Source organism: Triticum urartu, chromosome 4, assembly GCF_003073215.2.
Source record: "Triticum urartu cultivar G1812 chromosome 4, Tu2.1, whole genome shotgun sequence".
NCBI lineage: Eukaryota > Viridiplantae > Streptophyta > Magnoliopsida > Poales > Poaceae > Triticum > Triticum urartu.
Genome location: NC_053025.1, coordinates 8,835,917 through 8,863,201, shown reverse-complemented (window position 1 = coordinate 8,863,201; position 27,285 = coordinate 8,835,917). Strand labels below are relative to the sequence as shown.

The 27,285-nt window shown below is 44.8% G+C and overlaps 2 protein-coding genes across 2 annotated transcripts; one reads left to right on the top strand and one right to left on the bottom strand.

The window, feature by feature from the left end:
* The first annotated feature begins 3,714 nt into the window (after nucleotides 1–3,714).
* Nucleotides 3,715–9,481, top strand: LOC125550215 (ARF guanine-nucleotide exchange factor GNOM). The gene is made up of 2 exons (XM_048713159.1): nucleotides 3,715–4,577; nucleotides 5,689–9,481. Exons 1-2 carry the CDS (start codon nucleotides 3,840–3,842, stop codon nucleotides 9,199–9,201), a joined length of 4,251 nt encoding a protein of 1,416 aa, XP_048569116.1. The 5' UTR covers nucleotides 3,715–3,839; the 3' UTR covers nucleotides 9,202–9,481.
* A 545-nt stretch (nucleotides 9,482–10,026) lies between these two features.
* LOC125550214 (differentially expressed in FDCP 6 homolog) lies at nucleotides 10,027–14,724 on the bottom strand. The gene is made up of 10 exons (XM_048713158.1): nucleotides 14,537–14,724; nucleotides 14,339–14,443; nucleotides 13,589–13,650; nucleotides 13,417–13,500; nucleotides 13,299–13,330; nucleotides 13,127–13,208; nucleotides 12,147–12,378; nucleotides 11,198–11,425; nucleotides 10,812–11,104; nucleotides 10,027–10,678 (listed from the first exon to the last, which is right to left on the bottom strand). Exons 1-10 carry the CDS (start codon nucleotides 14,558–14,560, stop codon nucleotides 10,318–10,320), a joined length of 1,503 nt encoding a protein of 500 aa, XP_048569115.1. The 5' UTR covers nucleotides 14,561–14,724; the 3' UTR covers nucleotides 10,027–10,317.
* Nucleotides 14,725–27,285: the final 12,561 nt, after the last annotated feature.

Sequence of the window (27,285 nt, the reverse complement as noted above, 5' to 3'; positions counted from 1 at the left end):
ATATTCTTAAGAATTGGGTCATAGGTGCTTATTTGTCGAGCTTCGGGTCGTTCTTGCATGTTTGCCTTTTGCTTTTGTTCTTGGGTCGTCATGTTGTTATGGTTGTGCCATCTTTGGCAATATATGGGTTGCCCCATCTTCAGCTTTGTACTATCTTCTTTTATATAAATTGCGTGCAACTTTTCTACATGGTTCGAACAAAAATATTCTTAAGAATCAAATTCTTCTAAAATTCTTTGAATCAAAGGAGCTGTAATATTGTAGTACAAGCTGTTTTCTTTTGACGTGAGCTTCAAATTTTTCTTGAGAAAAGCCATCCAAATAGCATCTTAGATATACTAATTACCAACAAAACAACATGTAGCACAATTGAAAGACAATTGGACACAAAATGACTAGTAAAAATAAAATTACACTAAAAACCATAACATCTTATTTCTTCAATAGGGCGTCGTTCATCGGAGATTGAAAATTGCACTGAATCGACATCAAAGGAAAGGTCAATCTACAAATGCCACAGTCGTACCATGCTTTACAAACCGCAATAGCCACTTGCCGCTTGAAACACGATATACAAATTGTTGAAGGAACATCAGTTGGGCATCACTCCATGCAACACAAGCTTAGGGCATCTCCAGCCGTTGTGCCCCTCAGGAGGCGTTTTTTCGGCCTTCTGGGGAGGCACCGGCGGATTTTTTTAGTCTGGGTGGCAAATTTTTCCAGCCGTCTCCACCCCAAGCATCTCTGCACCTCGACGAGCAGGACGCGTGGCGGCAGCTCGAAGGTTCACGAGCGCGTGGCGCGCAGCGAGGAAGAGCACCGACGCCCAGTGCCCCGCCGCGGCCAGCGATGCCAGGAGGAGCTCGCGCACCGCCGCGGCCTCCGTGTGGATGGCCTCGCCGCCGTCTCCGCGTCTTCTTTGCCTCCGTGCTCCAACTACTGGACGGTGGCATGGCGTATGGTGGATGCGCTCCAGCGCGACGCACGCGCCCTGCGCCAGGTCCGGAAACCATGGCCCTGCGCCCCGAGTCGGACAGCTTCGCGAGCCCAGGCCGCGCTGCCCCCGTCCGCCCATCTCGCACGTGCCCGTCCCGGCTCCCCGCTGGCCGCCGCCAGCCGTGCCGTGCCCGTGTGAGGCTCAGGATTGCGCCCACCGGTGCGTGGCTCCGGGCCGGGGCCGCCCGTGGCCGGCGCGCCCGGTGTCGGGGCCGCCCGTGGAGGAGAGAGCTGCTCCGGTGACGGGCTCGGTAGCGCACGGAGGCCTGTGGGGGCTGGCTACTGGCGACCGGGCCGGCGGCGTGAAGCTTCTCCGGGGAGGCGCGGCGCGGGGCCGGCGGTGTGAAGCTGCTCCGGGGAGGCGCGGCGCAGGGCCAGCCGCTTGCAGCTTCTCCGCGTTGTCTTTTTTTTTTGCATGCCTCACGTGCTGGCCCTAGCCAGAAAAAGGAGAGAGAGAGAGAGATTAGAGGCTGGCAGTGGGCCTTTCGCGGCTAAAATATAGCGCCGGCGCCCCCAGCTGCATCCCGGTTTGCTGAGTTTCCATCGCGAGCGCCGGCCGTGATTTTCGTCAGATCCGGCGAAAAACGTGACTGGAATTGCGGCTGGGAGGATTTTTACTCGCCGGCGTCTAAAAATGCGCCTGGGGAGGCTTCTTGAGGGCCTGGCTGGAGATGCCCTTACAGTTCTTCACCACTAGTCTAGAAAGTTGGAGAAGTTGGATCATGTCGTGAACAAATTGAAAGAAGATGCCAAGGTCGCCTCACCAAAAGAAGCTCAGCGACTATTTTTTTGCATATAAGATTTAAGAGGTACCCACCATCAGGATTTGGAGAGCTTTGTTGCTGTGACACATTGTTTCATTTGGATTATTGATAGATGCACATTGTTTTTGTTTGTATTCTTGAGTTTTCCTTTATTTGCAAAAGTTGTTCTCACTTTTCAGAGGTTTGTTTACCTTGGCCTCAGCTACTGCTCTATGAAGAACTCCACCCCATGCCAATTGTGCAGCATAAATCCATAGACCAACACGCTCCACATTTGTGTGGGCCCGGTGATGTAGTAAGGTACATTATCATATCTGCCTCTTGTAAATATGTCTCCTCTTTAATAAAATCTTTTGTTGGATTTGTAATTTGTAAGAGACATGACAAATTGGAGGGAGCAATTTTTTTTTAATATTTTTATTTGTTTTTGGGCACTTGTATAGAAGGTTGTCTAATTTGTTATGTTGATAGATGTCAGCCGGTTGCAACATTTACGCTTTCTTTATGAACATGTAGAATGCCAATGATTGATAAATATGAAGATGCGGGGATAATTATAAAAGATAATCTAGAGTCAGGGACGATCTTTGAGGGTGACCATCTTATAGTTATGCCGGGAGAGGTAATTTTCATTTGTTACATCAATTTCACACCCTTTGTATGCATGTCCCCCAAAATATAAGGCACACTTGACTTTGCACGGTCTTTGATGCATGACTTTGATCATTAATATATACCAAAGTACATGGATTGAACATGTATCAATAGCATCATCGTATTTATCTTGCAAAAGAATTATATTTCACATGTCTTTATAATAATTTTGTAGGCATACGGTAAGTGAAAATGATAGTCAAAATTGTGCGATGAAGACAAAAAAGTCAACGTACGCCTTATATTTTGGGAGGAGGGAGTATATGGTACTATTAAACTATCAAACCATCCCCTAACGGTAATCAATGTCATTCCATGCAGTTAATGTCAGAATCTAGACGAACACTAAAGAAATGTGCAACTGTCGATGATTGACAAACACCTGCAGTAACACTTCCCCGGTTATCCAACGTTGGGGATGTGAGTGGGTAAATGGATAGGCGGCCAAGGCGAGAGATTAAACACCGTGTGGGGTTAACCGTTGTAATTCCAATGCATCCATCGCTGTTTATCTTCTATCTTTTCACCGCTCTAATTCAAACCGGGCATGTTATAAGCCAAACACGGAAAATGAAAGAGTAAGACGAAAGCAATCCTAACTTTATCTACTCACTTCAGCTAGGGTTCTCCGCTTCCATTCTTTCCCGACTACTCCCTCCGTTCCTAAATACTTGTCTTTCTAGGCATTTCAACAAATGACTATATACGGAGCAAAATGAGTGAATCTACACTCTAAAATATGTCTACATATACCCGTATGTAGTAGTCATTTGAAATGTCTAGAAAGACAAATATTTAGAAACGGAAGGAGTACGTCTGATCTCGTCCCGGTCACCGCATCGAGAGGGCATCATCAGTTCATCACCATCCATCCGTCTTCATCATCACAACCCCATCACCATATCTTTGCAGTACATCATCCGACGCGGATCCACTTTTGTATTACTATGGCGCTACCGCCGTGTTCATCGTGATCCACCCGGCGATGTTTGTGCCCATCGATGCCATCGAAAAACCAAAACCCATGGAAAATAAGAACACACACAATAGTACTTATAAGATAAGAAAGAAAAAAGAAAAGAAAAAGAAAGCAGTTTTCACCTCGTTGCCGCATTTCGCTCCTTGGTTCTCTCCGACGCGCAACGACACCCACCAGCTCGAGCGAAAGTCCGTCCCCAGTCCACGGCGAGCTCCGCTTCTCTTCTCTTCCCCGACGCACGGCACGGCGCGGCGGAAAAATTAAAGCGGACACGAGGAGGGGGAAAAAAGCAGTCTTGCACGCACGCACGAACTCCCACTCCCCTCCCGTACCCTCCCCGCCGTCCTCCCCCGAGCAGCCGCTCGCCGGATCTCCGCCCCAGATCCACCCCCCATGCCGCCCCCCGCCTCGCGACCCAGCTAGCCGGCCGCCCGCCACCCACCCAAATGGGCCGCCCCAGGCCGCTCAACTCGGGCGGCATCGACCCCATCGCCGAGGAGTCGCCGCCGCACCACCACGCCCCTCCCCACGCCGCCCCGTGCGCCGACCCCGCGGCCCTGGCCTGCGCGATCTCCGCGCAGGCCAGCGCCGTGCTGGCCGTGATGCGCCGGGGCCTCCGCCACCCGCGCGCCGCGGCCGCCGACGACGCGGCGGCCGACCACCCGCTCGTGGCCTCCCTCAAGGCCCTGCGCCGGCTCGCCTTCGCCCCGCTCGCCGCCGCCTCCCCCTCGCTCCCGGCCGCCGCGCTGCGGCCCTTCCTCGACGCGGTGCGCTCCGAGGACGCCGGCGCCGACGCCACCTCGGCGGCCCTCGCCGCGCTGCACGAGGTCATGGCGCTCACGGCCCCCGCCCTCCCGGGCTCCGCGCTGCGGGAGGTCGTCGACGCCGTCGCCTGCTGCCGCTTCGAGGCCGGCGCCGAGCCCGCCGCGGAGGAGGACGTGCTCATGCGGATGCTGCAGGCGCTGCTCGCCTGCCTCCGCGCCCCCGCCGCGCCCGCGCTCGGCAACCAGCACGTCCTCACCGCCGTCAACACCTGCTTCCGCGTCGTCCACCAGGCCGCCGCCAAGGGCGACCTCCTGCAGCGCTTCTCCCGCCACGTGATGCACGAGCTCGTCCGCCTCGTCTTCGCCCGCCTCCCGCTGATAGGCACCGGCGACGCAGACGACGCTGCCGTCAAACCAGAGGTATGCTATGTTCTTTGTAATGTGAGCTTCTGCTTTCGCTATTATTAGTCACAAATGCCACAAAACTCCACAGCTCGCCCTTAAAACTAGCACAAATTTACGATTTTCATTTTGCTGTATCCAAGAATGCAGCAGCATTGCACACACTATATGCTACTCCATGAAACACAGCATCGCAATTATTGAGGAAGATGCATTGAACCTAACTGATTATGCTGCACTGGTCCCGATCAAGTGAGATAAGAGATAGGGTAGAACTCAATTGGGTAGGGCAGAGAGGCAGGGAAGGTGATTGTTTTTTCCTACTGTTTGAACTAAATGATGCACAAAAAACCTAATCCCATAATGTTATTGTGTAGTATGCGAATACTGCAATCGATGTTTGAGCCCTCCAGAGTCATGTTTATCTTGCACCAGCATGGCCACGTCGTGCAAGACAATCTTAGGGCAGGTTTAAAACAGATAGCTTCAGCCCTTGTAAGTCTCCTATAAGTAGACAAAATATAGCTTGTTTAAATTTGTGCAAGACTAGTATGGTCAGGAAACCACAGTTGGTTGCAAAGCAAACAAGAGGTCTGTTTTGCCAAAATTTTGGATGGTCCAATGGCCACAATCCAAACATAAACAAGCTACCAAAAAAATTGGCGCTTTGGTCACACCAAATTTTTGGTGGGGCTAGTTGGGGCTCAAACCAAGCATACCCTTTGGCACAATCAGTTCACTAGAGATGCCAAAAAGTGTTGAAAAGTTTATGCCAACATTCACACAAGATCCATCTACCACTACATGGAATTTTCAGATCCATTTGCTACTATTCACCGCCAAATTTGTCATTTTGTTACTCGACCTGTGGTTCAAGTTCAGAATTTTTTTATTCAAATTAAATGCAATCTGTAGAACTGCTATCAAAAGAATTCAGAATTTAAACAAGCTTTTGGATCCCTGTATGGGCTAACGCCACAGATCACACCTTAGGTCCTGATCTTATACAAGTTCGGAATTTTGGTTAGCTTCTTGGCATTTATTTTTTATATCATGTACCATTCTCATGTATTAGATGACATTTTTGCTCTATTTGGTTACAATTGATTTCTGTGTTGTACTCGTGCAGATGGGTGGCATGGATAAGAATCATCCATTTGGTATCGGGCAAATGGAAAATGGAAACGGAAGCTATGTGTCCGAGGCAGGCACACCTGATGAGAATTCTCCGGATGGTAGTGTCCTTGTTGTGGAGCCATATGGAACAACTTGCATGGAGGAGATTTTCCATTTCCTATGCTCTCTCCTCAGTGGTGTCGAGCTGAACGGGTATGATGAAGGTCAACCTTTGTTTGCTCTGAAGTTGATCAATTCAGCGATAGAGCTTGGTGGGTCTGCAATTGGGAGGCATCCAAAGGTGCTGTCGCTGGTCCAAGATGAGCTTTTCCGAAACCTAATGCAGCTTGGCTTATCGATAAGCCCGCTTACTCTTTCAGTGGTGTGCAGCATCGTGTTGAATCTTTACCATCACCTCCGCAATGAGCTCAAGATGCAGCTTGAGGCCTTTTTTTGTTGCATAATTCTAAGGCTCGCACAGCCCCGATTTGGAGCAACATATCATCAGCAGGAGGTTGCAATGGAAGCTCTTGTAGACTTCTGTCGACAGAAGAATTTTATGGTGGAGATGTACGCCAATCTTGACTGTGACATAACATGCAGGAATGTGTTTGAGGAGCTTGCAAATCTTCTATCAAAGAGTGCATTTCCTATTAACTGCCCCTTGTCTTCTATGCACATCCTTGCACTGGAAGGCTTGATTGCTGTGATTCAGGGAATGGCTGATCGAATTGGGAATGCAACCTCTGGCCCTGAACTAAGGTCTGTGGAACTTGATGAATATGCTCCATTCTGGACTGTTAAGTGCGAGAATTTTTTGGATCCTCAGCATTGGGTGAAATTTGTCCGCCAAAGGAAGTATGTCAAGAGGAGGCTAATGATTGGTGCTGACCACTTCAACAGGGACCCGAAGAAAGGTCTGGAGTTCCTTCAAGGCAATCATCTGTTGCCCGAGAAGCTTGATCCGCAGAGTGTGGCTTGTTTTTTCCGCTACACAGCTGGTCTGGATAAGAATCTCGTAGGAGACTTTCTCGGCAATCATGACGAGTTTTGTGTTCAGGTGCTTCATGAGTTTGCTCAGACCTTTGACTTTGAGGAGATGAACTTGGATACAGCTCTGAGGTTATTTTTGGAGACATTCCGACTACCTGGAGAATCTCAGAAGATACAGAGGGTTCTTGAGGCCTTTTCAGATAGATACTACGAGCAGGCTCCGCAAGCTTTTGCAAATAAGGACACTGCTTTGCTGCTGTCTTACTCAATTATAATGCTGAACACTGATCAGCATAACATGCAGGTGAAGAAGAAGATGACTGAGGAGGACTTCATAAAAAACAACAGGAACATAAATGGGGGTAGTGACCTCCCACGTGAGATGTTGTCTGAGCTATACCACGCTATCTGCCGAAATGAGATTAAGACCACGCCTGAGCAGGGCATGGGATATTTGGAAATGTCTCCCAGCCGTTGGATAGATCTAATGCGGAAGTCCAAGTCAACACCCCAGTATATTGTTGGTGATTCTCAGCCTTTCCTCGACCACGATATGTTTGCTATCATGTCCGGCCCTACTATTGCTGCCATTGCAGTGGTATTTGATCATTCGGAACATGAAGAAGTTCTGTTGACCTGTGTGGATGGCTTCTTGGGCATCGCAAAGATCTCAGCATTTCATCATCTTGAAGACGTTTTGGACGATCTTGTTGTTTCTCTCTGCAAATTCACCACTCTTTTGAATACCTCTTTGGTCGAGGAACCAGTCACCGCCTTTGGAGATGATCTGAAGGCTAGATTGGCAACTGAGACACTGTTTACCATAGCTAATAAATATGGGCATTACATACGTACTGGCTGGAGGAATGTATTGGATTGCATCCTGAGACTGCATAAGCTAGGGCTTCTTCCTGCCCGTGTTGCTAGTGATGCAGCTGATGATTCAGAAGTTTGTGCTGAAACTGTCCAAGGAAAGCCTGTTCCTAGCTCAATCTCCACATCTCACATTCCAGTGATGGGCACCCCTCGGAAATCCTCTGGACTCATGGGAAGATTTAGTCAGCTACTCTCGCTTGACAGCGAGGAACCAAGATCACAACCAACCGAGCAGCAACTTGCTGCCCACCAGAGGACTCTTCAGACAATCCAGAAGTGCCGCATTGATGGTATATTTACAGAGAGCAAAGTTTTGCATCCTGATTCACTTTTGCAGCTTGCCAGGGCACTGATATGGGCTGCAGGGCGGCCTCAAAAGGTTGCCAGCTCGCCAGACGATGAAGACACAGCAGTATTCTGCTTGGAACTTCTCATTGCCATCACGCTTAACAATCGAGATCGAATTGTGCTCCTCTGGCAAGGCGTATATGAGCATATTGCCAACATAGTTCAGTCCACAGTCATGCCATGTGCCCTTGTGGAGAAAGCTATTTTTGGCCTTCTGCGGATATGCCAGAGGTTACTTCCATACAAAGAGAACCTTGCTGACGAGTTGCTGAGGTCATTGCAATTAGTTCTGAAGCTGGATGCACGTGTAGCGGATGCATACTGTGAGAATATTACACAAGAGGTTGCACGGCTTGTCAAAGCAAACGCGAGACACATAAAATCGCAGATGGGTTGGAGAACTGTAGTGTTGCTGCTCTCCATTACAGCTCGCCACCCAGATGCTTCAGGGGTAGGCTTTGAGGCTATCATGTTTATCATGTCAGAGGGTCACCTTTCAAGATCAAATTATGCCTTCTGCATTGAAGCGTCAAGGCAGTTTGCCGAGTCCAGGGTTGGTCTAACAGACAGGTCCATTCGTGCCCTGGATTTGATGGCTGATTCGGTCACTAATCTTGCCCGGTGGTCGCAAGATACAAAAGAGCCAGGCGAAGATGCTGATAGAGGGTTGGAAGCAATCAGGGAGATGTGGCTCAAACTGCTGCAAGCGCTGAAAAAGCTGAGCTTGGACCAGAGAGAGGAGGTGCGAAACCACGCATTGGTTTCACTCCAGCGATGCCTAACAGCGACCGAAGGGATAGGCCTCCAGTCCACCACATGGTCACACGCTTTCGATCACGTCATATTCGTGTTGCTGGACGACTTGCTGGAAATCGCCCAGAACCACTCACAGAAGGACCACAGGAACATGGAAGGATCCCTTGTGCTCGCCGTGAAACTGGTAGCGAAGGTCTACCTTCAGCTGTTACCAGACCTCTTCGGGCTGAGCAGCTTCTGCAAGCTGTGGCTGGGGGTCCTCAGCCGGATGGAGAAGTGCATCAAGACCAAGGTCCGGGGCAAGCGCAGCGACAAGCTTCAGGAACTGATCCCGGACCTTCTCAGGAACATCCTGGTCGCGATGAAGAGCAGGGGGATCCTCGCCAAGAGGAGCACGATAGGGGGCGACAGCCTGTGGGAGCTGACGTGGCTCCATGTGAACAACATCTCGACGGGCCTGCAGTCGGAGGTCTTCCCGAGCCAGGAGTATGAGCCGCCGAGCAATGCCAGTAGCCCGAGAGGGGGGCTGAACGACGTCGAGATTAAGAACTAGAAGAAGCTCATGGGTTGGCTGATCCATTGAGAAGTAAGGTTTTGATATTGTAACCGCATTTCGCCGCCTCCATTGTATGTATATTTATTCTGTCCGAGTTGCTGTTGTTGTGTAAAACTGTGGTAGCAATGTGAGCAGATTGACATGTTTGCGCTGCTGACCTGATGAGTGGCTGTGATGCACGTATCATCAGCACTGGAAATGCTGTTGTTTCAGAGAAAGTTTGTGTGGTGGTTTGTATAAATTTGGCTCCTTTTCTAATTGGGACTTGTTTGGAAGATATGCTTTTTGCACCGGTTCTACAGGAAATCTTTCCTTGTAATAGATTATTGCTGTTGTATTTTTTCCATTGTTCTCCCTCCGTTCTTAATTTAAGACTTTCTAGAGATTCCAATAGACTATGAGCAAAATGAGCGAACCTACACTATAAAATGCGTCTATATATATTCATATGTAGTTTGTATTGAAATCTCTAAAGATCTTATATTTAGAAACCGAGGGAGTAATAGATTATTGCCCTTGCATTGTAACCGGGGCACGAATTATTTATACGCAATCAACATGATTAACTTTAGCTGCCAATTGAGTTGGTACTTGTTGGTTTACCAACAAAAATATGATTTTATTTTGTTATAAGCCAATAAGGCTGACAGTTGAGATGGTTTACGAAACCCAGTGGGGGGAAATGGTACAAGTATAACTTTATACTAAATCAGCAACAGAGAGACAGAGAGAGTATCAATTATCAAACTTTGTACTAAACGGATGCTCAAAAAAAAAACTTTGTACTAAACGAGCAACTTCTACTTTTTTAGTTCCATGGCATCAAATTTCAATTCATGTCTTCTATTCTCATCACATTCGTTTCAATTGTGAACATAATTCGAAACATGGCACAAAGAGATATGACGTGAATAATAATTTACAATCACACGACAAACCGCTATCATCTTTTTATTGAGTTGCATACTTAAATACAACGGAGACACAACCCGGAAACAGCGCAAAAAGAAAAACACAAAAGTAATTCTCGAGAGGATTCAAATCCCTGCCAGTCTCCTCAATAATCACAAACCACCCAAGAAAGCAATGGACAGCTCCAAGACCTCCAGGCCTTCAGGGATGTGTTGCCCCTCCCTGCATATGATCATTGGCCGGTGCCGGGTTGACCACCGGGATATCCAGGCTGCTGCCTTCCGCCTCCGGGGAGACCTCCCGCACATCGGCAATCAGCGCTTCCGGCTGCTGGAAGCTGCCCCACTCTGGGTCGCCGATGGGGCGGATGTCCACCCCATCCACGGCCAGCTGGACCTCCGTGCTCTCGCTCGAGACCAAGACCGATCTTGAATCGCTCACGCACGCCTTGTCCACGTCGTCGTCCGATGCGTCGACGTGCTTCGTCAGCGGAGGGGAGTTGTCGGCGCCGGAGCATGACTCGGATCTCTCCTCGCATACTTGCTTCGTGCTGCTTTGTTCTCTGCATCAGTACGGTTTATCTTTTAATCATCACTGGTAATGCATAGTGTAAATTCATGTCGATGGATAAATGTCTATGCAGGTTTCATTTTGAACTTGTGTGTATAGCATAAGGAATAGGACAAGACAAAAACCTCTGCACTTGTGATTGGAGAACACCAATAAGGGCTAGAAGTTCTTCTTTTTCTTTCTCAGCAGCATGCAAATTTTCAGCGGCTTCCTTGATCCGAACCGCGGCATCCGCTTCAGACACCCTTACCTTTTCCTCTGCTCGGGCAATTGCTGCTTCCTGTATCACTGCTTGCTCTCTAGCTTTTCCTAGTTCAGTGCGCCACATATATGCTTCCTGAAATGCGGCGTCTCTTTCCTTCAGCAACTGGTCGTTCTCTTTGCTCAGGCTAATTACCTTCTCTTCAGATTGCCGTAGCTGCCATACATCCATTAACCATATTTAGCATTAGAGTTCAGAGCACTTAAATCTTCCAAAATAGTAATAAGCAATACAAAACATAATATCGACCTTAAGAATGGACTGTTTCATTTGTGTTTCCATTGCTTTTTTCAGACGCTCAATCTCTGAACATAGAAGTCGTCTCTGTTCATCGATTGTATGAGCTGCAGAAGCTGCTGCTTCTGCAGCCTCTGCGGTCTCTGTTAACTTCTCTGCAATTTCCTGAATTGTGGCGTCACGAGCACGAATGTCCTTAGCCAAATGCTGCAACTCCTCATCTTTCACTCGGAGAGTCTCCTGGGAAACATTAACACGGTACACAAAGAATTGACCAAATCAATGCCCGTGTATATAACAAGGATACAGAATTATGTAGCTACCATCACACCACCATACAACTTGGTGCCCAAAGATGTAACCATTTAACAGATTATACTGGTCAGTATATAGTTGGAAGGATGACATGCTAGCCACAAAACAAAAGGTCAAAATCGCATACAATAAGCAAGGAGTATTATGTCCTAACAATGAATTCCCCACGTTTATTCAGAATATGTTAGTCTGGTCTAAGACAACCGGGCTATTATTAAAAATGGCAGGGATGATGAATTTGTAATTTTTGATGACAGTTACTCCCTCCGTAAAGCTCTTATATTTCTTTACAGAGGGAGTACAATATAAGGAAACCAATAGAGAACAGTGTGACCATGGTTTGCAACGGCCAGTATGATATTAGTGATTTAGTGCTGGTGTGAATAACGAAGTATGTTTGATCAATAAGTGGGGTGTACATATGTACATTGTGTAATAATAAAATAAAATGCTTATTACAATACAAACATATTCGAAAATAAAGCAATATATATTATTAAGAAGTGACTCATGAGTCATGACAGCTCAGCAGTGAATCATGCTGGAAATTTTTGTTTGTATGGTCACACCAGCCACAGTTAATAACAATACGGAGCAAGAGATTCAGATAAGAGATTTATCTATCTAGATCGAGATGAATGCATACCTTCATGATAGTCAAATCATCAAGTTGACCCACATTCGAATTATTTGTACCCAACCCAAGAGCTGCCCTCATTGAAACCTTCAGTGCTGCATCTATCTCCTTCATTGCCTCCAAAGCAGTTGCATTAGCATTAGCAACTGCAGTAGCAACCGTGCCTAATGTAGAAGGAGAGCCATTCCCAGCTAAAGAATTTACTGCCTCTTTATGCGCTTGTAGTACTAACTGAGTTGCACTGTTAATTAAAGATATCATCAGTACCAAATAGTTCAACAACTGTATGTACTATAATATTTAATTTAACTACTGGAAGAATATACTGGCCTTGTTACTAAGGAGAAATTGACATACTTAGCAAACAGAGATACATTTATTACAGAAAGACATCAGGAAAGAGCCATTTCCCAAACAAATAAAACAGGAAAGCATGAAGCTTGAACCCCTTTCTCATTTCGAATTTCATCTTAGTATCTGTAATGCCCCGCCCAAAAGAATTTCAACACAATCACACGCTAGCTTGGGTGGAAAAGCTCGTTTGCACCCACTAACTAATACTGTAGCATAGCCCCGCAATGTACACTAGTTGGGTCCAGCCGTCCAGGACTCCTAAAGTTGAAAGGAATTCATGGCATCATATAATTCTTTGGTTCTATTCAAAAGCATTATCTTCTAGTTAGACCTTACTGGAATACAGAATTAAGAGGTGCATATACAGTGCAAAAATGCAAACTATAATCACAAGATGTACAATGAATGTAACACATCGTTTAAATCTGCACCATGAGAGTGCTACCTTCTACAGGGATAGTGGCACTGTTAGTGATAATACCATTCACATTGATTGAACGGCTCACCAAGTTTGCGTGTTTGGGTTGAGTTGAGCATTTGCACTAGATACTATACTGTAGAATCATAAAACAAATCTGCAAACGCCTGTACAGACCATACAATGATATTTCACAGGTAATAGATCGGAAACTTACTGCAATGTAGATACCCAAGCTTTGGCAGCACCAGGAGTTTCAGCGCAAAGAAAGTAATCCTTTTTCTGAGGAGTTCCAATGTCTGCTAGAGTAAAGGAATACCAAAGACTAGAAGGATATAGGCAGCTTGCAAAAAAATATGCTTAAAGCTCATCAGACGTGTAAAGGATACAGAAACAGCATCCGTCATACTTTGGCATGCCTCTGTAAGAATTGAAGTGGTAGTTATACAACCTTCAAAGTTTGAAAGAAAGTACCAAGAAAAGTTTATGTTCAGGGACCAATCTTACTGAAAATTTACAGGAGACAAAGTAATGGTGCTTGAAGCATCAAATAGAATGGTTCCCTTAACAGCAGTTTCATTCCTCCGAAGTCTGGAACAAGAAAAACACAATAGATAAGGAGATAGCTGTGCAAATGTTCTTTGGCATTCTCAGTTACAAAACACAAGGTGTTCCGTACTTGTATTCCATCTTGCCAGACGTTGGGTCCAATATTATCCATCTTTCGTTCCATTTCCGTAGCTGTTTGAAAGAAGATAATATCAGTTCAAAACTGAAATTAGTAGATAACTGCTCACAAGTAAGCTAATCGGCAGAAAATTATATTCACCAGGATCCTCTTGGATTCATTTGCAAACAGTTATTCAAAGGCTGGCTATCAAATTGTAAAGCCTAGGTACATCACAATCAACTAGATGGAAAAGAAAAGAACACCTCCCCTCCTTGTATGGTGTTCGTAGACAACCACTGATCCACCCACCCTTCTACCACCACAATCTTGTGGTACATCTCATATTACCAATAACTAGCATTTCCATCAGTTTTTATCAGCTAACACATGGAGCAAGATCCGCTTTGCTTTCCCTTTCTCTCCTTGCTCGAATTGAATACAAAAACATACTAATTCAAGCATAAGGACACGGAGCAATGCAGTACTCCTCATCAAATTGTAAATAATCCCTAGTACATCGATCAAATCATATCAGGAAATCGAACAGAAAAGTCCACTCTGCTATATCAAATAAAAGCCCAGGACGAGCAATACATCAACGACTTAGCATAACGCACCGAATTGAGCCATTAAACCTAGGTTTTCGACGGCCACACCCCTCACTAGTTCAAATCTACCACCAAAATCAAACATTCACACGCCTGATGATAAATAACCCCTATATGATATCACCCAGCGTCCCGGAGATGAGCGCCATACCGTCTCAGATCGCTTCAGCAGGGGGCCCTGCAGCAGGTACCTCCCGGATCCCGTCGACAGCTGCCGCTTCACCTTCTCCAGGCTGCTCTCCGTGTCCCTGACCCTCTGCGGGATCCCCCGAGCAAATCGTCAGAGAGGACACCAAAGGTGGGAAATTTCGGAGACATGTGGACCGGGGCGAGAGGGCGGCGCACGTACCGGGGAGCTGCCGTTGGTGGACATGGCGGGGGCTCTGGGGGCGGCGGGGCGGGGGCGGGGGCGAGGGTTTGGGGGGGGGGGGGGGGGCTGGAGACGACGGCGACGGCGACGGGGCCGGTAGGTGGTGGTGGAGGGTCGACCGGCCGGTGGGGGCGTTCAGATCGATGGAAATTTCGGTGCCGGAAATGCTTCTGCTACGCTGCCACAAGCTACCCGCGAGCTGTGCTGGCCCCATGTCGCGTGGGCCCGCCGGAACAGCTTCTTGGTTTGTGGGGCACGGCAGGACTGCGATGTCTTGTGTGTTGGAGAAATGATTTTGTATGGACATGCTGAATTTTATATAAGTTCAAACACAAATTCATTTGTAAGGTTTGAAAAAAAATTAGCGGAAAATGGTGTCAAACAATAAACACAACTTTTTTTAGGGAGTACCTAGAACTCATCTAGATGAGACGTAATTTGGTCTCATTCACCTAAAAAACAAGAATGGATACAACCCACGTCAGCACACACGCATCTTATAGCATCACATCCAATGGCTATAAAATATGAATGAAACCAAATTAAATCTCATCTAGATGAGTTCTAGCAAAATTGTTTTTTATACCCCAATTTGCTCTTCATACCTCCTAAACGAATTTGTGTTTGAGTTTGGAATTTCATATACCAACAAAACATTGCCATCTTTTTTTTTTGCATGGGGGATATTTTCATGGTCTTTTCATTGTAACTTGATTTTTATTGGATATTTTCCTGGTCTTGTTTTTCAAAAAATTGCAGGTGAAAATCCAAATTTTTTTACCAAAGTTGGAGTTCATGAAATTGTAAAAAGCAATCTAATCCATCCATTTCAATGTAAGTTTGACGGCTCATGATTTTTTTAACCTATAAGATTTAGTCTTACTGCACACTAAGATGTAATTTGGACCAATCTAGTTTGTACTATAATAACCTCTCCAAGCTTGCAAGGTTGATGACATGCATGCTCAATGCCTACTGGCGCGGGGCATTAGCGTTGGACAATCAAGGGAGTGACATGATCGCCCAATCTAGTTGGCGAGACATGTATTTTGTTACGTTAGACAACTTTGGGTTTCACGAGATGTCGTTCAACGACACACATATTACCTTCTCAATCACAACACCCCAATTTAGCTCCACAACTGTAACGTCCTCGATGCGGCTATATCTTCTACATGTCGAAGTACGACTTAGAGGCATAACCGCATTGAAAGCAATATCGCAAGTGAGGTAATCTTCACAACAACCTATGTAAATAAATGAAGGGAAAAGCTACATAGTTGACTTACACTCGCCACGTCACACAAATACATAAATAAGTTATTACATTCACCCAATACACTCAGGGTCCGACTACGGTATCAAAATAAAGATCAACCCTCAAATGCGACAAAGTCCCCGATCGCCCCAACTGGGCACCACTACTGATCATCTGGAAAAGACACATAGTAACGACGAGAGTCTTCATCGAACTCCCACTTGAGCTTGGTCATATCATCTGGAACGGTATCATCGGTCCATGCATCTGGTTTGGAAGTAATCTGTGAGTCACGGGGACTCAGCAATCTCACACCCTCGCGATCAAGACTATTTAAGCTTATGGGTAAAGTAAAGGTATGATGTGGAGCTGCAGCAAGCGACTAGCATATATGGTGGCTAACATATTCGCAAAAGAGAGCGAGAAGAGAAGGCAAAAGCACGGTCGAACAACTATGATCAAGAAGTGATCCTAGAACAACCTACGTCAAGCATTACTCAAACACCGTGTTCGCTTCCCGGACTCCGCCGAGAAGAGACCATCACGGTTACACACGCGGTTGGTGCATTTTAATTAAGTTAAGTTTCAGGTTATCTACAACCGGACATTAACAAATTCCCATCTGCCCATAACCGCGGGCACGGTTTTCGAAAGTTCAAATCCCTGCAGGGGAGTCCCAACTTAGCCCATCACAAGCTCTCACGGTCAACGAAGGATATTCCTTCTCCCAAGACATTCCGATCAGACTCGGCATCCCGATTACAAGACATCCTCGACAATGGTAAAACAAGTCCAGCAACACCGCCCGAATGTGCCGACAAATCCCGATAGGAGCTGCACATATCTCGTTCTCAGGGCACACTCAAATTGTCCAAACTTCTGGTAGGCTAGCCCAGAGTTGCCCCTGGTGGCCACCGGCGGCTGACGAGGTGGACCAACACTCAGAGGAGCACTGGCCCCGGGGGGGGGGGGGGGGGGGGGTTAATAAAGATGACCCTTGGGCTCCGGAAACCCAAGGGAAAAAGAGGCTAGGTGGCAAATGGTAAAACCAAGGTTGGACATTGCTGGAGGAGTTTTATTCAAGGCGAACTGTCAAGGGGTTCCCATTATAACCCAATCATGTAAGGAACGCAAAATCCGGGAACATAACACCGATATGACGGAAACTAGGGCGGCAAGAGTGGAACAAAACACTAGGCATAAGGCCGAGCCTTCCACCCTTTACCAAGTATATAGGTGCATTAAGATAAACAAGATAATATTATGATATCCCAACAATAAACATGTTCTAACAAGGAACAATCTCCAATCTTCACCTGCAACTAGCAACGCTATAAGAGGGACTGAGCAAAGCGGTAACATAACCAAACAATGGTTTGCTAGGACATGGTGGGTTAGAGGCTGGACATGGCAATATGGGAGGCATGATAAGCAAGTGGTAGGTATCGTAACATAGGCATAGCAAAAGAGCGAGCATCTAGCAAGCAAAGATAGAAGTGATTTCGAGGGTATGGTCATCTTGCCTGCAAAGTTCTCAGAGTTGCCTTGATCCTCGTAAGCGAACTCAATGGGCTCCTCGTTCACGTACTCGTCTCCTGGCTCTACCCAAACAAGAACAACAAGCAAAAGGAACATAATCAACCACGTGCAATGCTCAAGCAACATGATGCAAACATGGTATGATATGCGGGATGCGATATGTGATGCATATGCAAGATTTGGAAAGGAATGATTTAACCTGGCCTCAACTTGGAAATCTAAGAGTGCCACTGGAAAGGGGAGTTGATTTTGGTTGAAATCGATATGAAGATCACCGGAATCAGATGCACGGTTTGGAAATGGCAAGCAAAACAAATATGGCACCGGTCTGCGATTAACAGCAAGTAGTCATCTAAATGCATCAAGATAATTATGCTACAACACTCAAACATGGCAAAAAAATACATGGCAGGGATCCACTCATGATGCTTGACAAAAGATTAACACTGAACTACGGCTAATTCACTCATTAACAGGTTCAAACAAGCATGTCAAAAGTGCAAATGATAACAGGTTTGAGACTTAGTGAAATTAACAGCATGTCAGGAATTTACCATCAGAAAGCAATGTTTAGAGCATGAAAACTACATGCTACAGGAACATATCATGGCAAAACAAGGCATGGCATGAAGCTACTAAAAGCATATAACAAAAGTCCCTTAGTGACCTTGAGCCAAAAGGGATCAGAAAATACAATTGCAAGCATGTGAACATAGCAAAAACATAAACAGATTCAGAGAGTGAAAAACTGGAGCATGCAAAACAGTTAACAAGTAGGCATGTTTACGAGCTCGATGCACTCACTACAAAGCATGGCATGACAAACTAAGCATACACCCAGCAAATAGACATGGCATAGAAGCTAGACATGGCAAGAACAACAATATAGCATGCACGGATCAACTACAACATCCTCGGCAAAATCGCTAAACATGTTAACAATCTGCCAGAAACATTTTATATCAAAAGTAGAGCTCGATTGACTCAAGCTAGGGTGCTCCACAAATGCAAACAAAGACATTGATGGATAGAGCACCACAATATTAACAAAACATCCTTACTGATCATCCTCAAAAGAGGCACGGATCACTAGGAAACAACATGAACATATGGCATAAAAACAATATCAGGACAAGGACTTAGTGAAATTCTAAGTCCCTGAAAACAACATCATTGAGTAGGCTACTTTGCATGCTTGTGCTAGTCACCACAAAGATCACAAAAATACATGGCATACACCCATGTAAAGATGGCATGGCATACATCAAAACACATGTAGAGCTCAGGATCATAGCATGCACACATTAATCATGGCAAAAATGACAACAGGCCATTTGCTGAAACAGATCTGAAATAATCATCACATAGCCCTCTTCCAACAGCATTTCGAGCATCAAGATGAGCTCAAATGAAAATGATGCAATGAGATGAAATGATGTACTCATCGAGACGAACATTTTCATATGCTAAACGCACGAATAGGAGCTACGATGACAGAGTTATGGCATGCGGGAAAATGCTAAAAAGTTAGGATTTCGGGGAGAAGTCAACCCTCGTCCCAGATCTAGATCCGGGGCACTGTAGAAGTACTGCAGCAGCGGACGCCGAGGATCGCCGGAAATGGAGCCGCGGTGGCCGGAGTCGAGGAGGGAGCACCGGATTCGGTACGGGGAAGTCGCCGGCGAGGCCCTGCGGCGGCCGGCGAGACGATGGGCGGCAAGGCGCGACACGGCGGCGGAGGAACGACGTCAGCGGAGAGGCGGCGTCAGCGGCGACGCTCTGCTCCGGCCGGCGAGGCGCGGTGGCGGAGAGCGGCAAGGAGAAGACTACGGGGTGCGGGCGAAGCGCGGGAGGAGGAGGACGACTCGGGCGGCGGCAGTGGCGACCCGGGCCGCGGGGGCTCTCCTCGGGCCCGGCGGGCCGCGGGCAGCGGTGGGTGGCGGGAGGCCACGTGGCAGGCGCTGGTAGGTTGGAGGCGGCGGCGGGATTCGTCCGGCGGCGACCGGACGTGTCTGGTGGCGGCGGGGCGAGATGGACTAGGGTTAGGGTAGGGGAAGATCCGAAAATTTCAGGGAGAGGTCTATTTATAGAGGTAGAGGGAGCTAGGGAGCTCCAAATTGAGCACGGTTTGCGGCCACGCGATTGTGATCGAAAGCTCTAGATGATGGAGCAGGTTTAGGTGGGTTTTGGCCACTTTGGAAGGGTGTTGGGCTGCAACACACACGAGGCCTTTTCGGTCCCTCGGCTAACCGTTGGAGTATCAAACGAAGTCCAAATGGTACGAAACTTGACAGACGTTCTACCGGTAGTAAACCAAGGCCGCATGACAAGTCTCAGTCCAATCCGAAAACGTTTAACACCCGCACACGAAAAGAGGTGGAAAGGACCACCGGAGGACATAGGAGCGCCGGAATGCAAAACGGACAACGGGGAAAATGCTCGGATGCATGAGACGAACACGTATGCAAATGCAATGCACATGATGACATGATATGAGATGCATGACAAAGACAAAACACGCGGAGACAAAAACCCGACAACGAGGAAATAGAATAACTTACTGCCGGAAACGGCAAGAGTCGGAATACAAATAAGGTAAATTATATCCGGGGTGTTACAACAACCCACCATCATCACGGTCTCTCCCCTAAGTCCTCTTACCTAGCCCCCTTTGAGTGCTTGTGTTCTGCCGCCACCTTGCCCAGTCTGGCTCCCTCGCACATTTCCTCTCCTCACTCGCACCCTTCAAGACCCCCTAGATCTAGTAGCCATTGTGAGCTTGCTCGCTTCTCCTCGGGTCGACAACGACCAAGTTGCAAAAGCGTGGCAGGGACAACGTACTACATATACTTCTCTATGCACACACCGTCGCAAAATATTGAGAAAATCCAAATAAATGTCCAATTGACTGTTGACATACGGGCATTTGGCAAATATGTTGAACGCCAATAGAAGATATGTTCATTATGTGTAGTTTCCACCCCTTCTCAACGTTTTTGTTGGATTGTGAGGCCGTGAATTGCATCTTCTTACATGAATGAGAGCAACTTCGCTCTTTTTTTGAAAATTAATAGAATATATTCATTACATACCATCATTTAGAGTTACAAAGCTTTGATAAAACAGATTGATGGTTGCGGCTTGCCGCACATAAACAGGTAAACTAGCCAAGGCAATGCTTAGAATGTCCACGATCACAATTGGTGTCAAACTGTATGTTCATTGACAACTCAGACACAAAATCCCTATGATTATGATCTTCAGCGACCTTCAATGTGCTCTATACTAGTTCATGTGCCCCCCACCCCACACACACTGGCTCCTTTGGCAATGGCTCTGGTGTTTGCACTTGGTTTTGAGGTGAATTGACATGTAGATATTGTTTCAGCATACTCGAGCTCAATCTCACTAGGTGGAATGGTGCACTTGACCCTGCTGATGAAATTTGGTCTGTTAGAATAGATCATCTGCTCACAACATGACCATGTACAATTTGGGTATAATAACAATTGAAAATGTATCTTATCTACAACTTGTAAAACTAACATCAAACCAGTAAGTAGTGGTGTAAATATGTGTTATGCACAGCTTGAATAAATTAACACCAAACTAATAATAAGTAGCTTAATTACATCATCAAACAAGCATTTTGCATGAGTAGAGTGTAAGCACTTACAATCCTGTCATCATTGACAGATTTCTTGCTAACACTAAAACATTGAGTAAAAGTACAAACATAAATTTTGAAAAGACCATCAATCAGCATAAAGGAATAGAAGCTACAGAATCAGCTAGGCACTATGCCGGCATCTTATATTGCATTGAATCCCGAAGCCATGCAAAAGGATAAGATGAAATGGGAAAAATTGCAGAAGGTATATATACGCCCAAAAAGTGGGGAAAAGGAAGAATACCATCAACGCATGAAAGGCATCCCTGCAACCAAGGATGAGTGCATAGTGGGTACAATGGACCAAGATCACAGTATAGTTGAAGGCGAGTTGGGGTTTCATATCCAAACAATGAGAATGACAATATATTAAATGAGCATAAGCATATGAAATATGTATGGCCTACAAATCAAGAATATGAAAATAGTACTCCCCCCAGAAAGAAATATAAGAGCGTTTAGATCACGCTAAACGCTCTTATATTTATTTATAGAGGGAGTATTAGCTAACACGAAAGTACCTCCCTAGCTCAAATGTTTGGATATGATGGAAGTTGTTGCACCCTTTACCAACGATGATGTTGTAGGAAAAATTTCAAATTAATCAACTAATCCTTATGCGGCTTCTTAATTATCATGCTTACACTGAGACACCGACGAATAAAAATTACAAACAAAAATGTGGAAAATGGAACATATGGCACAAAAGAACATGTTGGACCGTGAAGGTGAGTGAAATCATCGGTGCTTTTTCTATGAATAAAAAATAAGGCAATATGTTTCGTGACATATGTTTGTATGAAATCATCTTTATGTTGGGTGTTCCTTCAATATTAGGCCATACAAAAATTGCCACTCAACTGTTACTGCTAACCTGATATCACACTTTGGTATGGGACTATCGTGTACTGCCATTCAATATAATTGTACTTGAACACATTTTTGTTTGTATGAATAGAAACATGGTTTGAGTTTGTAAAATTTTCTACTAAAACGAATGTTCAAGCTCTATGCCCATGGACTGCCATGCGACATACATTATGCCAAACAAAATATTCTCAAGCTAGGTGTGTATAAGTTATAAGTGTGCCTCTTCTTCCTAATAATAAATCAGCAAGCCAGACAATTCCAATGCTCACATACAGTATCACTCGGATACTGAAGAGACTCGGCCTTCTGGGCGTTATACATAATTGAGTCCTCTGGAACAACTCAGACAATAGACAATTGCCAGAGATAGAAAAGGAACATTTGATAAATCAAGGGGGTTCGACTTCATTTTCAACACGAGTAATTTTATTTGGATGTCTAACACAAAACATGTGTGCAAGTATAGTTGTGTTGATTGGCAGTACATAGTAGTCCCATACCAAAATGTGATATTAGGTTAGAAGTAATAATTGAATGGAAATTTTTATGTGGACTAATACTGAAAGAACACCCGACATAAAGATGTCATCCTCATCCCAAAGCTGGCAAGACAATCCCATATGGAGAATATGCAGTGCAGGCAGCAGGCAGTCGGTAGAAGACATGTCATATTCTCATCTTTGTCGAGGACATCAAATGAAGTACAGACTGCGAATAACATGAACAATGCCAAGACTAAAGCCAAGGTGAAGTTCATAAAGTTTTTCAATTCTCCCTATGGAAAGGCATATATTTAGTCTCACTTTCACTCGAGTGATACATGATCAGTACTCCTGGTTCTGTATGTAAAATCAATATACTAGTCTGTTGAACATGTTAGTACACCCACACTTGTCAGGCTGACACAAAGAGATTACTAATTTGTGACAAGACAACTCTTCAACAAAGAAGAATGTTAGAGGAATTATACGCATGCACTAATGGAGGACTCTCAGTTGTTGCAATTTTGCACGAAGCAGTAAATGTGTGCCAAAAATGAAACAACAAAAACAACAACTGAAGAGTCATAGATGGCTGAGTCATTTAAGCAGAGATGCAGAATCATGCCTTCTAACACACATAAGTAATAGGTCCCATTCGCATACTACATCCAACACATAAAATTTCCAATGGAAAATCAAAAGGAAACATAAAGTACAAATAAAATTGAAAATTTATCCCAAGTCAAGAAGTTTGCATGAAGTCTCAAGTCTGACAACATGCATCCGACGGAGGATTCAAGTATGACAATACATGGGAAAGCAACCATGTATGAGACGGGACACGATAATTTTTTATAGATACATAAAATAAAGTAGATTGGTAATATTTCCATTGAGTCTGCATTACATCTTGGCATTAGGAGATTCATCTGTGCCATGTTTTGGTTACTTGTTATAGATGCGCCCACTGGCTGGGGCTGGAGAAATTGAGGTGTCTTGGAGAGCGATCATGAGGGCCGTAACTTTTGTTTGCAAACTAGTTAGTTTCCAAGAATTCAATCCTTCAATCATAATCCTACGCATATAATGACTACAAACTAGCAAAAACTCACAAAACTAACTAAATAACTAAAAGTAAAAAAATTCAGGCACCCAAGCTTGTCACAATATAATAACTCGTAAAGAATAAGCGCCCATTTTTCTAAAAAAATATTATAATGAGAAATTATGATGAAAAACAAAGTTACCCCAGAAATCGGGACTGGAATGACTCAAAGCATTGACAAAATTTGGTTACCTTCTACCATAGCTTAGATTCATGTTGTGTCAAGGACTATAAGTGTACCTCCTACCACGACGCCTTCCACCACCAAAACCCTTCGCACCAATACACATGTGACATTCACAAGAAAAATACCCAAATTCACCACATTCATAGCATTTCATCTCAGAACCATCACGCTGATCAAGACCAGCACTGTCGTGATAACCACCATCATGGTCACTCTGCAGTGGCGAGACTGCTCAACCCTCCAACCATGCTTGCCTATTAAAAGAGAAACTATACTTTAGACTACAATCTATCTAAGGGTCATGGATGAGATGACAAAGTGTGCATCAGAAGAACAAAGTTCATAATCTAAGAACTCGAAAAGTCTGACAAGTGTCTAGGATGTCAACAATCTAAAGGAAAAGAGATTCTTTTCTAAGTTTGACTATTGAAAGCCCGATTCCTTAAATAAAAAGAGGAACTAAAAGGGAAAAAAGATTCTACATGTTTTGCTAATCAAACATTTGACAAACGTTCATGAAAATATGATCCACAAAACAAAGTAATGTGTTGTATAAGATTCAAACAAGCCCCCACAAGATAAATTCTTATCATTAAACTAATAAACGCAAAAACCAGGTGGTTTATGTGCAATCCAGACACTATATTGAACACAACAATCAGTCATGTCAAGAAACAGAGAAAATTGAAGTCCAAATAAGCATGTTAATATACATCGAGCCATTGAGTATTTACAACGACACAACTGATCATCTCATCAACTAAATGATACAAATCACCACCCCTTAATATATGAAGTTCCAAACCACACTTTTTTGAAAGGAAAAGAGTGTTAAAAGTTCTAACATGATTAAAATAGCAATATGTCTCGATGGTCCACAAACTCAGTTCAAAAGTCCATACATGTACATCATAGGCAGGAGTTTTTAAGCATGTTTTGTTATGAAGTAGAGTGATAAATGAGCATAGCCATGGCACAAGAACCACTAGAAGTATAAAATATTTCATGGACAATATGGCATATTTGCACATATGAGTTTACAAAGATAGAGTATATCATATCGTGTCTTTACATACGAGGAAGGTTTGAGGGTTCTCCTTGGACATGCCCTAAGATAATTGGTTCCATCAAGTTCAACTATTCCAGTTCAAAAATTCATCAAAGATCCCACCAAGCTAAAATATATATAGAGCAAAAACAATCTCTCCCAAACAGGCCGACAGATTCAAGGTTCATAATAGGAAACAGTTGCAAACGATCCACAAGAGTCTTGTTAATCCAAGTAAAGTCAAAGTAGTCCACAATTGTTTTAGTTCCATCTTGGCACTCAGCATTGACCTGGAGAATGTTTGCAGCCTTTAGGGTAGGAGTAAATTGTAGGGATCAGTCAACATTACCCATGAGAACGAGGAGGTCATATTTTGCATAGTGACATTCCCATAAAATCCCCTTCAAAGCTGTAATTCAAACCAGAGACAAAAAATTGGGAAAATGTTAGCAAGCATGACATGGAAACCGACACGGTAAAAAAGGAAGACCGTAGTAATACCTTAGTTGAATGCTCAAAATATTTCTTTGGTTGGCTCTGCATATTCACCTCTTTAGCATCACCACCAACACCCTTCCCTCGTCAACTCCTCATTATGCACCATCTCTTTCTGAAAACTTCTAAAGATTTCTAGGATTGGATGGTTGGGAAGGAGAGCGGCTGCATTTCTTATGGCATGCTCAGCAACCTCCACCTCCCAAGCCCTCGCACCTCTACAATTAATTGAAACATGGAGATGCTTGAGGGAGGTAAGTTTCCTAATTCCGAACTCATAACCAACATCGTATGTATCATGTGCCATGGAGGCACAATAAAGCTTCTCTAGCTTTGGCATTGCTCCGTGTTCAAACACGAGGCCCAGTCCATTCCTGCCCCATGTACCAACAAAGAAACACTTCAAACTCTGGAATCCCCTAGGGTTGATGACGAGTGTTTCTTGTGGCGACTCCCTTAGGTGAAGTCCGAGATGGAGCAAACTAGGCAAGTCTCCAATCACCTTCAAATCTCCATGTCCTACTTATTTTATGGGGATATCTAGGCAAGTGAGTTCAGAGAGGGATGATATCCACCTTGGAAGCCTTGACAAAAAGGTTGTGATGCCACTGTTCATCTTAAATGTCTCGAGATGGCGTGGAGGAGGGCACCATGAGTTAACCAAGAAATCTGTAGAGCCACTCCCATTGTACATAAAAATTTCTAGATATCGAAGGTCATGTTCACCTAGCTTACAAAGGGATGACATCAAATAATCCTGGTAGCTTTCTTCATCTCTTGTTGCATCGTCAAATTCCCAATTGATGGTAACATCCTTCAGTTTGGTCATATTACCCAGCTGTAGCACGACTTCCCGGAAGATCATTTTGACATCAAACCAATATAGCTCCTCAAGAGATTCCATGTTACCAATCCCAACAGGCAATTGTACACCTTGAGGAATTAATAGGTGCACCAATTGGCGTAGCCGAGCTATTGTCCCTGGCAACCTTTTTATACCAGTGAATGTGAGGTCAAGTGTTTGCAAATGTTGAAGCTTCCTAATTTGCCCTGGGATCTCGCTGATTCTGCTACACTTTCGGAGGCTCAGAAACCTCAGATGAATTAAACATCCAATATCCATTATGTCACCATCCTCCACATAAGAACAACCCTGAAGATCCACCACCCGTAAAACTTGAAAGTCCAAGACTGGGGGCATCTTCTTAACATCACTGAAGACAGTAAGTGACCGGACATGAGATAGTTTATTGGTTCCTGGTAGAAGTTTCCATCTCTCACACTTGCCTTGAAGGGAGAGGCGTCGAATTGTGTTGCTTGTTGGTGTCAACTTCTCACCATCCATTATGGTAACAAAATTTTCTTTAGCTGATAATGAGATGATAAGATCAAGCATAATATCATGGACTTGACAAGCTACTGGTTGACCACTGATGGAGTCAATGTCCACTAGTTGGATCATGTTTCTATTAATGAGCTCACTAATGTAGCTTCTTCCTGTATCCTCCATGCATTGTCCTTGATACCCAATGATAAATCCTTCAGCCATCCATCTTTGTACCAGACGCTCACAGCAAATCTCAAAATCATGTGGGAATATACTCAGGTCCAACAAACAGATCTTCAAATAGTGAGGTAGATCATAATAACTAAGAAGCAATATATGTTTCACCACGTCCAACTCAGAATCTTGTTCGAATGAAGAGCAAAGAGAATGTCGCACCCTTCCCCACTCATTCTTTGTTGTTGGTTTTGTTGCCAACATGCTAGCTATATTGACTATAGCTAATGGCAAGCCATCACACTTCTTCAGTATATAACTAGTAACTTCTTTTAGTTCAAAAGGGTAATCATCTTCATGGTCAAAGATCCTTTTCAAGAATAGCTTTTCTAAATCATCGATGCCAAGGTGCTTCATAGGATAAAGGTATCCTCCGTGTGGAAAGCTACAAGATTTTGCTACATCTTGAATACGTGTAGTAGTCATTACTCGGCTTGCAGTATTGTTATTGGGAAAGGCACATTGGATGCTATTCCATGCTTGCTTACTCCATATATCATCAATTAGAACAAA

Coding starts and splice junctions, on each gene's coding strand:
- LOC125550215 (XM_048713159.1), top strand. CDS start 3,840: ATGGGCCGCCCCAGGCCGCTCAACTCGGGCGGCATCGACCCCATCGCC. Junction 4,578..5,688: donor ACGCTGCCGTCAAACCAGAG/GTATGCTATGTT, acceptor GTACTCGTGCAG/ATGGGTGGCATGGATAAGAA.
- LOC125550214 (XM_048713158.1), bottom strand. CDS start 14,560: ATGTCCACCAACGGCAGCTCCCCG. Junction 13,501..13,588: donor TCTGGCAAGATGGAATACAA/GTACGGAACACC, acceptor TTCTTGTTCCAG/ACTTCGGAGGAATGAAACTG. Junction 10,679..10,811: donor CTCCAATCACAAGTGCAGAG/GTTTTTGTCTTG, acceptor GTACTGATGCAG/AGAACAAAGCAGCACGAAGC.